Here is a 14550-nt window from a genome sequence, read left to right as displayed (position 1 = left end):
AGATTGTTAATTTTCTTTCGAATAGGATAATGATATGTTGAGGGCATAAATGTGTCTCTGCTAATGAGATTCTATTTAATAATCTTTTGAAGGGCTAAGTTTTCATCAGATCTCAGAATCTCAGAGCATATGCATCCCACCCCTACTCCAGACACTCCACCCCTCAACCTTGCTGACAGCTAATTTTGCACAAACTGAGGCCCACTTTGGCCACTTGCTGCCAAGGATGAAGAAACAAGTGGCTAATTGCGTGCACAAAGATTCAAATATGGGTGCAATTAGTTTGTGGGCATGAAATCGCATGCACATAAAAAGGAAGCCTGATTGGACCTCTGAAAACTTGGCCCCAGTGGTTCATACTACTCTATATTTATACAGCCATCGCTCTGCATTTTTGCATTGGTTAACAATTCCTTTTATTTATTGTGAGTTAAATACTGCTTGCAATAGGCATCTGTATAACATCTGCAAAACTGGTGCTCTTGACATTTTAAATAATACCAGCTCTTTGCTAAAATTGTCCAAAAAAGTACCATAAATTCTATGTTATATATTTGAACATTGAATGAATCAAAGCTGTGATTTCTGAAGTAAAGTGTGACATACATTTTAGGAAACAACATTCTGAGGAATGAAATTGTCTTTTGGGAGAAGTCATTTGATTTATAATTATAGCTCTATATTTAATGCAAGTTAGATTTCAGCCATTTCAGTGAATCAGATTGAATGATACAACGGAGGAAAAAAGGTCAACTCTGGTTTAGCGTTGAGGTGAGACAGGAAATCATGTAAATGTTGGCACTAATTCCTGACTCTGTAATGTTCTAATACAAAGCATTTTTACTTAAGAAGAAAAAATCCATCTATATTTTCAATATTAGTGTTAAAGCATAAGTTGTCATAATTCCTTGCTAAAATAAGGTAGGATAATATTTTTAATTGTTTACATATCATAAAATGCAATCTGAAATATTTTCCTTAAAATTAATTCTCATTCAATGACCACTGTAGACATTTTTATTTTTCCTAATTAGAATAATTATTTTTTCTTGCTTAAGCAACAGATTTAATTATAGGTTGTATCTTACAGTTAAATTATTTCCTAAAAAATAGAAATCAATTTAAGAATTAAAAAAATACAGTCATTCAAAAGTTTAATGGCTGATGTTATTGAAAATGATATCTTGAGATCAATACATAGGTAAAGCGAAAAAAAGAGATCTGGTTTTGCCAAATAACTGTAATGTGCTTTTAAAATAAGATTTTCAAATTAGTCTATCTTTGGCCATTAAAACTAAATCCAGAGCTCCTAAATAAACTTTCTCTCAATTTGGTCCACTATAACAACTTCTTTCAGTAGGAGGGAATCCTGCTGCAAAGGAAGGAAATCATCTCTAGCAGCAAATAATACATTCTTGCAGACTGCTATCCTGGCCTCACTTGTTAAGTTTTTGAGTCTTTGGGCCTTTTGGAGCTTGAGGATGGAACAGTTGGTTGTCGTGATTGTGCCCTGGCTGCTCATAGTCTTCTGTGGATGGGAGGGAGGTTGGATCTTGGTTTTAGTTCAGCAATCATTTTAAAATCATATATTAGACATTGGAAGATGGATAAGGGACAATCTCTTCTCTAGAGAAGCCTGTAATCTAGGTAAGCCATCAGTAAAAGCATATTGCTCATACACCCTTGATGTATTAATGAGTACACTGTAATATATATATTCTATATATATTCCTATATTTATATATTTTATCAATTATAAAACATAAAAAGAAAAATATCAGGTAAAATATAAATGCATATATATTTTAATCTTTATCGGCTTCACCCTATGAAGGGCCCTGTGCCACTTCCTTTTCTTCCTGGGGAACATCATTTCGTTTTGGAGACTAAGTGAGAACCATGTAAATACTTAACATAATGTGGTAAAGTGCTGTTGCAGACACGTGCCCCGGATATACTGGGAAGAAGCTAAGCTGGGAATCTGGTGGTGAAAAAAGGCTTCCTGGAGAGCACTTCCAGCATCAGAAGTTGGGCAAAGATGGGAAGAGGACTTGTGGGTACAGGGAACAGTGTGGACAAAAACCTGAAGTTCTAAAGGATCACTATCAACATAGAGAGGCAGAGGCTGGGAGAAGACTGGAAATATAGAAATGGGCCAGATTAGGGAGGCTTCAAATTGTCAGGCTAAGGAGCATGGCCTTGATTTGTGAGTCAATTTGGGACCTTCTCTAAGGAGGTCTAGCTCCTTAAGTACCAGAAGCCCACTGTTCTATGGCAGCCTCACCCACAATGTCCAGGCACAAAGCCCAACATAAGTTAGCGTACATTTAGTGAGCGAACAGAACAAGCTGCCACTTCTTCAAGAATCCCAGTAATGTACCTTGAACTTTTTGTTGAAGAACTTTTGCCTGGTGCAGTTGAAGTAGGAGGAATAGAATTGTTTTATGAATTCTCATAAATTGTCATCTGATAAAAAATATTTAACTGGACACATCAGTGTCTCCTTTGTATGGAAGAGTATATATCTTATTTAGCAGAGAATCACAAATCACACCACCTGACACACCATAATGGGTAAATCCCTCTCCATTCCCTGATTGTAATTTATTATTTGGAACACATGTTCAAGAATGGGGACATACCCACGTTTTTTAACTGTGCATGCCAAATTGCAATTTGTCCTGCCCATTTGGGAAACTCATTTCCCATTCAAGCTGTGGTGTGAAGTTCACGGCAAGGGTAGAAAAGCTCCTGAGTGTTTGCTCAGACTTTTTAGATGAAGGGAGAATTGGGGTCAGGAGGACAGAGCAGTAACCAGGAAATTTGGAGAAGATGCTCTCTGTTCCTCTAATAGCTTTGAAGGCAATTTTAATCCCAACTTTGGCTTGACCCCACCATCTCCACTAAAAGAAGATTGTTGGGGAAGTAGAGAAATAGGGAATGTTGAGAGTGGCACCAAAGAAGTATCTCATTCCAGGTCTGCTCAGTGCTTAGGCAGGATTTAATGCAGTAATTAAATTTGATGTCACAATTTTCTTGCCTCTATAAATGACTGATATATGAGGGAAACTAGTGATCGGGACCCCTAACTTTTTTTTTTTTTTTTTTTAGTGAAAAGGAATAATTTAAAACTGAACTTGCATACTTTGCAGTTCTTTGTTCACACTAGATATTTATTTTCTAACTACTATGTACAAATTACGGTGCCAAATGAATTAGTATAACGCAAACAAGTCAGGCTCTCTGCCCTCATGAAACTGACATCCTGGGAAAACTGACATTAAACAATTAATTCAATACTTAGTCATTTAAATAATTGTGGTAACTGCTATGGAAGAAAATTACTGAGTGCTATAAACTATATAATAAATAAACAAATCAGAGGCTCAAGAAAGACTCTCTGGCAGAAGTAACATGGGTAACAGATCTGCAGATGAATATGGATTAACTGGGCAAAAAGGGGAGAAGAAAATAATTGATTAATCAAAGTATTTCAAATATTAAAATAATGCACTTACATTAATTATGTTTTATAGTTCAGTCAATAAAAAGTAATGTCCTTGATTTTTTTTATAAAAGGATAGTTTAAATAAGCATATACTTATCTATACCAAATTATTCTTTTTTTAGAGAAGTGATGTCCAATGTGATAGTCACCTTTCATGTCCCCAGATGGACATCTTTTTAGTTCAGACTGTAAAATGGCTTCAATATAGTCAGAAGAAATAGGCTGTAACCCACATGTTTCCTCTGGATGAATCAGCAAACCACAATCCTGCATTAAAATAATAGATATTAGTTGTCATATTAATTAACCTGACCCATAATATTAAAATCTAAAAAATAAGATTTTCTGTGGCAAATAACCTTTATGGATAAAAAGGAGCAAGTATTCCTTATCTTTCCCCTGCTGGCTTATCAATAGTTGTTTGTGCTAAAAGTAGAAAACAATTTAACCTTTATTTTGACATTGATATTCATGTCATTGTTCTGTCAATTTAAAAAATGAATGCAAGTTTTACTTTAAAAATATATCTGTGTCAACGCATTAAAAACAAAAGAAACTATAATAAAGGACAATATAGCAAGTGCAAAAGACAGTTAATGTGAGAAGGGAAATGGGAACTACTTGGAGAGAATTTAATTTAACAGATGAATTTCATTTTTTAACAAACTTTTCTTAAGAATTCATGATACACCAGAGTGGAATCAGATGCATGTATTTTATTCAAAACACATTCTTATATTTACAACAGTGAGTAACATTTCACTGCACTGAATATCATTATAGAGGCATGTGCTATACTAAGCAATGCTTTCAATAGTCTGACAGATGTAGAACAGAATGATAGTGTATTGCCTCTCTGAAACTTCTCTCCTTCTCCTTCCTCTGCCCCACCCACTGAGCTGCTCCTGTAGCCTGGACCACTTTTATTTTCTCTTGGCTTATTCTGCAAAGCTATTGGCCCTGTACCTGTCCTATGTCCTTCTATCCTACTTCATGTAGTTCCACTGCCACTCTTCTCACTGGGTTCTCTCAGTCTATCACAATTTAGGGCATGCTAAAATCCTATCCTGTCGACTGGGATTACTTTCCCCCTAATTTTGCATGGAGACATCTTGTATTTTAGGTCTCAGCAAGGTCTTTCTGAAACTCTAGCACAACTATGTCTTCCTACTTTGGTTCATGTCAGCACCCCATTTGTTTCCTTCACGCTCTTCACCATTTGATAATTGTCTGTCAGTTTGTTTGTTATTTGTCTGGGTCTTTTCTACTATACTGAATGTGCCATGGGAACAAATAATTATTTCACTCACATATGGAACCAGTACTTATCATATAGCAAACAGTAAACATTTGTTGAATGCATAAAAAGTTAGACTTTATTGTGTCCCTCTTTATATCAGAAATTCTCAACAATGGAGAGAAACAGTGGATTTGACCTCTTCTTTGCTGTGTAACTCTGGTTCTAATCAGCAATTTATGGTTATATTCTCTCATATTCTCAACTATCCTAACTTCAGAATCCCAGATCTCATACAAAAAGGTCCAGGATATTAAGGAACAAGAGGAATGGAGTGAGTGAACTTAAAATCTTGATTCAGTATACATATTTTCATTTCTTAATTCATGACAAAACATGTAGTTTAAGATACTGATTAAAATTAGAAAAAATGATTTGTATTAAAATGCTTATTATAATAAAGCAACAAAAAACACAAAGTTTATTATAATGTGGGGCGATCTAGTCTGAATAAACATCTATGAGTGATACTTGTTAGTATACCCATGTATGTGTATGATATCTATCCAACCATTTATTTTTAGTGGAAACTGGATCTTTTATAAGGCTAGAAAAAAGTGTCATGACTCATCTTGCAAAAATATATTTATATCAAATGTTAGAGAGAGCAATGAGAAACAATTACTATTATACATTGCTGATGGGAATGCAAGTTAGTTCAGTTGCTTTGGAGGGCAGTTTATACTAAAATAAAAAGTGCAGAGGCTCTGCAACCCTGGAGCCTTCTGGGTCTACTCTAGAAAAACATAAGGGATATGTATAAGGATAAATCTAAATGGACTAACTAACATGGAGATATTTCCAAGACATATGGATAAGAAAACACCCAAAAGTTAGAGAACAATTCATGCTATCTGAAATACACACATGTATGTGTGTGTTCACTCAATCAAGAATGTACTAAATATTGATTTTTTGGGAACAGGCATGTCTCTGTTGAGAGAATAAAAGGAAATCTGGATGATGGTAGTTACCTGCAGAATGTTCCTGGACTGGCAGTGGATGTCAAGAAGGCTTTAGCTCTATCAAGGACGCTTTACTTTTTATTTAGGGAAAATGTTATTCTTCTAGTACTTGTGAAACTCAATCTTAGTTTGAAGTATTATAAACAACTTTCATCACCTCAGCTGGAGACTTGGCTGGTCCTTCAGTCTAGGAGGTACCATGTTGGACATTACTTTTAAATACAAAGTAGTTACCTGTTTATAGTTCTATATGCTATAATGTCATCTAAACGTTAAGTACTTCAGACTGAGATGCTGTGTTCAATTTATTAATAAAAATATAAATAATGTTGAAACATTTTTTAAAGTTTGGATTTAAACTTTTCTTGAAAATTCTTGTTTTGAGATTTCTGTGGGGTGTGTGAGTGTGTGTGTGTGTGTGTGATCATGTGCCACTACTCATCCAAAGGGCATTAGAAACAAAGTCTAGATCACAGATACCAAAGTCCTAACTGGTTTCTTCTGTTGAAGCTCTACATGTAATTGGCAAGTATCTATGAATCAGAAAGATATATTGCTACTTGTGTGCTGAGGGCTTGTTCTGGGCAGGTGACCATTCCTGCTACCTAGAACCTCGTGTTGTTTTTGCATTTGCATTGTTCTGAAATACGGTGCTGTCTCTCCCTTCATATGGAGGTTCCCACTGGGTATCTGCTCTGTGACAGATAGTCAGTCAGCAATGTTGTTTCTAACTAAACAGTGACACCGGTACGTTTTGAGGTAAGACAATAATAATAGCAATATTTCCAAGGACAGACCAAAGCAGAGAGTAAGAGGAGGACAGTAGATTTTGAAGGAAATGAAATTTCGAGTCATACCCTTTTCTCTGCAGTTTAGGCCAAAGAATAATGGCATTCTGTGCTTCCTATCGAATTTCCCCTTAGTTAATCTTTGTTTGCAATTTACATATCTTAAGCCTTTCCATTAAGTGTTCACTATTTTGGAGAGTCAGGGCAGCTCACTAGAGTGAAGGTTAATCACTTTCTGAGCTGTGGCCAAATAATGTTACCCTGAAAGTTAAATGAGTCAAAGCATATGGCCAAATGCAGACCCAAGTCCAGAGACTGATTGACAGAGCTGAGGGAGTTAATAGAAGAAAAGGTGGCATCAGTACAGCAGGGCAGGCTTTGTGTACATTTTATGGAATAAGATAATGGTGAGATACATAGGAAGAGCACCACCGTGCTGGGAGTTTCACTTGTGAATTTTAGCTCCAACTGTGTCATGAGCTGGCTGTGTGACACTAAGTCACTTGATCTAGATTTCTCATTACAAAATGGTGAAGGCTGGAGAGAGGAGAAGGCAAAGAATTGCGTTAGGTGAGCTCAAGTCCTGACGCTGACTGCCTTAGGTACCTACACCTTATCCATTGTCCTTTCTTCTTTTTAGCAGAAAAACCCGTATTTTATTGGAGTAATGTGCCCAACATTAAAAAAATTGATTTCCCAGTCTCTCTTGTAGCTAAAAGGAGTCAGGAGACATAGCTCTAGTCAAAGAAATGTAAGTGAACACCAGCTAGCGAGTTCTGGAAAAGTTTTACTTTCCTGGTGCCACTTTTTCTTGATCACTCTGTTTCCTCTTTCTGCTTGGAATATGAACGTGAGCCTGAGAATGAGCAGCCGTCTTGTGACTATGAAGCAACCATAGGGAGAAAAAATAGAATGAGCCTAGGATATAGGTGATGCTGTGGAGCTACGTCTACACTTTTTACTATGAAAAACAAACTCCTACTTGGTCAAGCCCCTACAGAAACATAAGATGCAGCCAAATTTCTCTCTTCCTCAGAGAGTCTATGAAACTTATAATTTAAATGGCACATGAGTCTTTTTCAGTATTTCTTTAGATCTTAAAAGTGATTAATCATAGTAATAACATTAAAAAACAGGAAAATTTTCATTAGTGTCTCATTTCTTTCTTCACTGGGATGATTAGCAATTTGGTCAGGTTTAGGCATGCTGAATACATTAGATACTTAAAAAAAACCAGTTTTTGTTGTTGTTGTTGTTGTTTTGAGACAGAGTCTTCCTCTGTCACCCAGGCTGGAGTATACTGGTAGCATCATGGATCACTGCAGCCTCGAACTCCCAGGCTCAAGCAGTCCTCCTATCTCAGCTTCCCAAGTAGCTGGGACTATAGGCACATGCTACTGTGCCCAGCTAACAGCTCTTTTTTGGTCTTAAGTGTCATCTCTTGGAGCCACAGATCTATAGACACAGAAAATGTAGTATTTAGCAGAGTTGCATAAAACAGCATTAGCTCCAGAAATCTTCACATGTAGAGTGAATCATTTTGTTGGAGACTTCAAAAGGAAGCTCTAAACTCCTGAGTAGATTGTCATAGTTCTCAATTGAGTGCAACAATATACTTAACAGGAATTTTGTTTTTCATACCTGCGCAAAGTAAATATGTTTAGTACATAATTTAAAAAATTTACTTAAGTTTTCATGAGGTGCTAGAGTCACTAACTGGACTCATTATGATGTTCTTGGTTTTTCCTCCTGCCTGATCACAGTTTCTCATTATCTATTCTTCTGGACACACATTTCATTCCTTACAGAATTATTTGTCCACAAAAGAATGAGTAATATTTCTCATTTTAAATGTGATATTGCTACATTTTTAAAGCAATACTGAATTGGACTATTTGAGCTGATCTGTGTCTTTAAATCTTACCTACTTTTACTGACCCCATGGAATTATTTCTCTAAGATGAAAGAATTTTTCCCTTCTCTGGCTAAACAATTTTAAATGCCCACCTAAATTTTAAAATATGCAATTACTCCTTCCAGCACGTAGCTCCTTCCAAAGAGACCCATTTCCTCTCCTTTCCCTGGGCTACTGCCATTTCCAGTAAGTTAGTAATGATCTCTCAAAACGTGATGATTCTGGCATGGCCAGCTCCCTCTGGAAAGGCAGAGTGTTCCCTTCCAGACTAGGGCTGTTCCTTTCCCCATGAGAACTGACATTCCTGGGGAGATAAATTCACTCTTAGCCCACCTGAAGTAAGATTTGAGATCTTATGATGTATTTTCCCCAATGTTCTGCTGAACTGCTGATCAAAGGCATCTGCTGGTTGTCTTGAGCCCGAACACTTACTAAGCCCAAGGCCACGTGAAACCTGGACACTATCAGATCCCACCACATCTCACATCTTTAGCACCCTTGTGCATGGACCAAAATGCAAGGCCTGCTATTCATCTCTCCTCTAATCCAATTTCACTGATCTTCTGCTACTCCATCCATGGTAAGCAAACCCTTCTACAATCTCAAAGGCTTCATGCAATGTTCCCTCCATCTCCTCACCTTCCCAGAAACCCATTCTGGCACAGGGGGAACAGGTGAGGGGAATGGAAAGAAAACTTGCCCTGTGACTTTGTGGGAAAAGACAACTTGCCCTCTTTCTCTGTAACCATCTCCAGGGAAGGCCACCTGCATAGTCAGGAAGTTTACTTCCTCTTGTCTTCCAACTGCCTCTTTCAAACCATTATTCTATTGTGTTACCCTCTGCTGTGGCTCATTTCACCTGGCTCCTCCCTTGTGGCAATCTTCTATCAACATCTTAATTATGCTTCCACATACCAATGGACACCTTAGTCATTGTCATTCTCTCCATTTCACAATTTGCTATCAAAGGTCTGTATGGATTCATTCTATTTCATTCCACAATATTTTTGTTCAAATGCTAGAATATTTTATTCAAGCCGGAGATGCTCTACCTGTAATTTTAAATTCTAATTCCTTTTCTCCATATAAAATATACTTTTCTTCTACCTTATTCCTGCCTCTTCTGCAGTCATGCAGAACTTCCATTCCCATGATTCCTAACTCTCTTTCAATTTGTGTCTATAATGTTCATTTCTATACCTCAACAATCCACATCTTCCTTTTTTTATTTTACTAATGGTGCACAGCAACTCTCCAATCCTGGAACAATCCAATCTATCTCCATCCAAGGTTCTACATACCAGTCAGTGACACTGGCAAAAATCACACACATGTAAAGATGTCAGGCACATTTCCTGAAGGTCTCTCAGTACTACCTGGAAATCTTTGTTCTATTATCTTAGTTGGAACATTTCCCCATTCTTCACAAAGGCTACTTCAAACCTTCATAATTCTCCTTAAGCTCCCTCATTTCTACATCTCTGTTGGTCTCATTAGATGATCTTGTCTTCTAATTCATAAAAAATTAGAACCCATTAGACAGTAATTTGCTCAAATTTGTTCTACCTGACAATAAGACAACCAAGCCTAGATATCTCTTCTTATGTTGTAGCAAAGTAAATCTTCCATCTGTGAAAGTTTGCTTGTTTCACTTGTATTTTTCATCTCATTCTTTTCTACTTCTGGAAATGCTCACCTTTTGCTTTTGTTAACACTACTTATTACCAAATACCAACTCCTTTGAAGATTCTTTCCGTTACCCAGCACTTAAGGTCTGACCTTTTCTATAATCATGCCCTTAGTGCTCTTACTTTGCATTCTGGGAGGTATCATCCATCTTCATGGCATGACCACAACTTGAATGATCATGACTCCCAACTGGATCCCTGTCTAGGCCACTCTCAGGGCTTCCAGACACATAGTCATCTGCTTCCTGGACATCTCCCTTGGATGTCTCGGAAGTACCTCAATTTCAATATAACTATGACAGATATCATAGGTTGAGTCAAAACCCATTCTGATCTTACTTTTCCTTGCTTTGCTCTCCTAAAGAGAACACTAATAACATGTCTCCCCTATTTTTCTTACAGCCAAGAGTGGCCACTGACACATTTCTGGTCAGGGAAATGTAAGTATAAACTTGCAGGGAATTGCAGAGAAAGCCTACGTTTTTCTGGTACAGAGGCTGTTCCTTTCTCCTCTCTTGTTTCTTCTCTGCTTGTGGAACAGGAAATTGATAGCTGGAAGAACAACAACTATCTTAAATTATGGAGGAAAGGCCAAAAACTTTGTGGAGACTTTAGTGCTGACATCCTTGATCTTCTGAAACCATTTTGATATGTGCTGATGTTCTTGATCTGCTGCAAACGTCTGCTTCTGGACTTTTTATTGGATAAGAAGAAAATATCTCTTATTTGTTTAAGCTACTATTAGTCAGGTTTGTTGTTACTCACCCAACAGCTGAAATTGAACTTAAAAAAAATCATTCCAAAATCTGTTCCATCCCCAATAACCTCAATATTGTTGAGCTTGGAACATTCGGTGCCCAAGCCAGACATTTCAGTTACCCAAGTTTCCCTTCTCTTCACTGCCTCTAGCATTCAATCGGTCACCAGATATTCATATCAACTTTCTCTTCTTGATTTGTTTTTTTCTTGATTTCAGTGGATACTATTTTGATCTGTGTCTTTATGTTCTTTTATCATGGGAATTGCCTTGACCTCTTAATGGGTCTCCTTTGCTACAGTTCTATGGACTACCCGTATGTCTATTTTCCACGTTGTTTCTAATGTCATCTTCCTGAAATGCAAAATTTTTAAACTGCCTTTGTTGCTTGAAATAATTTAAGAGATTGCATTGCATTCAGGGTAAGATTTGGCTGCTGTCCTCCTCTTTGGCTAATCTCCATCCAGTCTTCACTCCATACTCTGCTTGACTTAAATAACTTCTACTTTGTCCAGTGCTACTTTCTATGATGTTTCCATAAGGTTAACTGAAAGCATTTCATTCTCAAGGTCTGTTTTGAAGCACTCACGTTTCTTTGTTTAGGACATGCACTAAAAAACAAACATTTTAGAATAAGAGAAAAATTAAACTGAATAGAAAGATGAACTTAGTATAAGATGCACAAACATTGTGTTAGGGAATTTCAGCTTCCATCATTAAAAAATGTTTCATCAGTTCCTGCCACAAACAAATAAAATTTCAATTTTTCAAATTTTCTTATAAATTAATTATGGTCAACTGAGAAGTTTCCTGGGTGACACATATGAATATATTATGATAAGTACTGTAAAGTGAAAATCATGAAATATTTGGTTTTGAGATTTCTAATGGCTTCCCATTACAAGGACCTTCATTTCATTTCATTTCATTTCATTTATACTATGAAAATCAATCTATGAGACTTATAATTTTGATTTTGAAACATTTTTCTCCTTTTGGCAAGAAGACTGATTTCTTAGACTTATGCTGAGAAGCAAGTTAACACATCCTGAGTTGTTTGTGATTCACATTGAAGATGTTTATCATGCAAAATATATCATATAGAGCATAACTTTAGGAGATATTTAAATATGGCCATTTATGCTATTTAGGATATAAGCATTTGTCTCTAATTTTTTAAATTCTTTTAAAAATATCATATTCACAAATTGGGAAGGAGACATTAACCAGTCTATTTAAAAATTTCCTACAAATTTATGAGGTACATGTGAAAACTTCTTACATGGGTCTATAATGCTTAGTGGCAAAGTCAGGGTATTTAAATTGTCCATCATCTGAGTATAATACATTTTTGTTAGCTGTAGTCACCCTACTCTGATATCCAACACTGAGTTTATTCCTTCTGTCTTACTGTATGTTTGTACCCTTTAACCCACTTCTCTTCATCCTCCTCCCTTACCCCCATTCATTCTTTCCAGACTCTGTTATCTATCTTTTCACTTTCTACCACCATGTGATCAATGCTTTAGCCCCCACATATAAGTGAGAACACATAATATTTGTCTTTTTGTGCCTGGTTTATTTGTCTTAAGATAATAACCTCCAGTTCCATCTATGTTGCTACAAATGACATAATTTCATTTTTTATGGCCAAGTAATAGTCCATGTTCCACATTTTCTTTATCCATTCACCCACTGATAGGTACTTATGCTGATTTCATATCTTTGCTATTGTGAATAGTACTGCAACATATGAGTGCAGGTATCCCTTTGATAAATGGATGTTTTTTCTTCTGATTATATACCCAGTAGTGGAATTGCTGGATTGGATGGTAATTCTATTTTGGGGCAGTGGTGTTTTTTTTTTTTTTTTTTTTTTTAAGAAATCTCTATATCATTGTCCATAGTAGCAGTACTAGTTTATATTCCCACCACTAGTGTATAAAAGTTCTCTTTTCCTCACATGCTTGCCAACATCTTTTTTTTTTTTTTTGTCTTTTAAATAATAGTTATTCTGACTGGAGTTAGATAATATCTCACTGTGGTTTTCATTTGCATTTCTCTGATGATTAGTGATATCAAGCATTTTATTCATGTACCCACCAGCCACTTGTATGTCTTCCTTTGAGAAATGTCTATTCCTATACATTGCCCACTTGTTGATGGAATTGTTTGCTTTTTTACTTGTTGTTTGAGTTCCTTGTATATTCTAGATATTAGTCCCCTGTCAGGAGAATAGTTTGCAAATATTTTCTCTCATTCAACAAGTTACTTCTTGATTTTCTTTTGCTGTGCAGAAGCATTCTAGTTTAATTAAGTCCCATTAGTCTATTTTTGGTTTTGTTGCCTGTGATTTTTAAGTTTTAATCATAAATTATTTGCCTAAACCAATGTCCAGGAAACCTTTCCCTAGGTTTTCTTCTAGTATTTTTACAGTTTCTGGGATTACATTTAAGTCTTTAATCCATTTTGAGTTGATTTTTGTGACAGATCTTAAGTAGTTTGCCAAATATGAATTGTCTGTTCTGCTATAAGTTTATTCCAAAACTATTTTGCAAATCTCAGGATGAATATTAGTTGCTACTTGGAGTTCTAACCTGCCTTCCGACCTACCAGAAATGTAGTATAGATTTGTCAAGCTTCTCAGGGATAAAACTGGAGCATAATGATAATTGAAATGGATATATTTTTTAAGCATTTATTACATGCCTGGCATGTAAGTTATTTACACATATTATCTTATTTTTTCTCACAACAACTCCTTCCTTCATTTTAGGAATAAGAAGATAGAAATGCTAAATTACTGAGAGGTAGGTTTTAAATGGAGGTCCGTCTTACTTTATACCTCTGCTATTTCATCTTAATATATAGCTGACTTTCCTAAAAGCAGAGCAAATCATTGGTTTTATAGTCTAATCTCAATCTTCCTGTGAATTAATCTATACTTTCTCTTTCACCTTTACTCCATCTCCACTCCAATCCTAGTTGAAAGTTGGTTGTTTAAAATCAACTTGCATTGCTTTATGTCTTTTCAGGTACAGTCACACTGAGGCTGTTTTTGGTATAAATCCGTCCACTATGTAAACCCAGATCAGAAAGTGTGTTACAATCTTTCTGTTTCTAGCACTTGTCACAGTCCTTGGCATGTGATAAACACTCAAAACATGGCTCTTGATAGAAACTATTGTCAGTATATGGGATCAATGGAAGGAGAAGAAATGGATGGATGTAGGTGTGGGGCCCAGCTGCAGAGAAAGGGTCACTGGAATAGAGAAGGAAGGGGAGAACATAAGGGTAAACATGACCTATATAGCCAATGCTGGGTTTCTGCTAGCATGGATATTTGGGGCACTGGAATGACCTCCAATATAATTCTGGCTATAATGTTTTTGAGTCTCTACAAAATAATTGTCTGAATAATTCCCATATGATCTATTTAGCTCTAGAATTTTATGTTTGTGGTTCTCCCTTTTGAGAAATTTCCAAATGAATTCCTTGTACAGACTGGCATCTTGTTCTGAAGGAATGAATTATTTTCTATCTTTACATGGTCTTTAAATTTAACAACTCTCTTTGCATTGTAGTCAGTCAGCCATAAAATACTGAGTAGCTATTGTCTGATTCACAGCATC

General features: G+C 36.2%; 1 protein-coding gene across 9 annotated transcripts in view; it reads right to left on the bottom strand.

Moving 5' to 3' along the window:
- Positions 1 to 14550, bottom strand: part of CPED1 (cadherin like and PC-esterase domain containing 1) — a 310851-nt gene that overhangs the window by 59281 nt on the left and 237020 nt on the right. For all 9 annotated transcript variants that reach the window (XM_038004438.2, XM_038004435.2, XM_038004436.2 and 6 more), the window contains one exon: positions 3658 to 3775. In XM_038004438.2, coding sequence (XP_037860366.2) covers positions 3658 to 3775 — 118 coding nt within the window. The remainder of the gene's footprint in view (positions 1 to 3657; positions 3776 to 14550) is intronic.

Source organism: Chlorocebus sabaeus, chromosome 21 (assembly GCF_047675955.1).
Source record: "Chlorocebus sabaeus isolate Y175 chromosome 21, mChlSab1.0.hap1, whole genome shotgun sequence".
Classification (NCBI taxonomy): domain Eukaryota; kingdom Metazoa; phylum Chordata; class Mammalia; order Primates; family Cercopithecidae; genus Chlorocebus; species Chlorocebus sabaeus.
The sequence above is the reverse complement of the archived record's forward strand: the minus strand, read 5'-3'. Positions and strand labels throughout refer to the sequence as shown.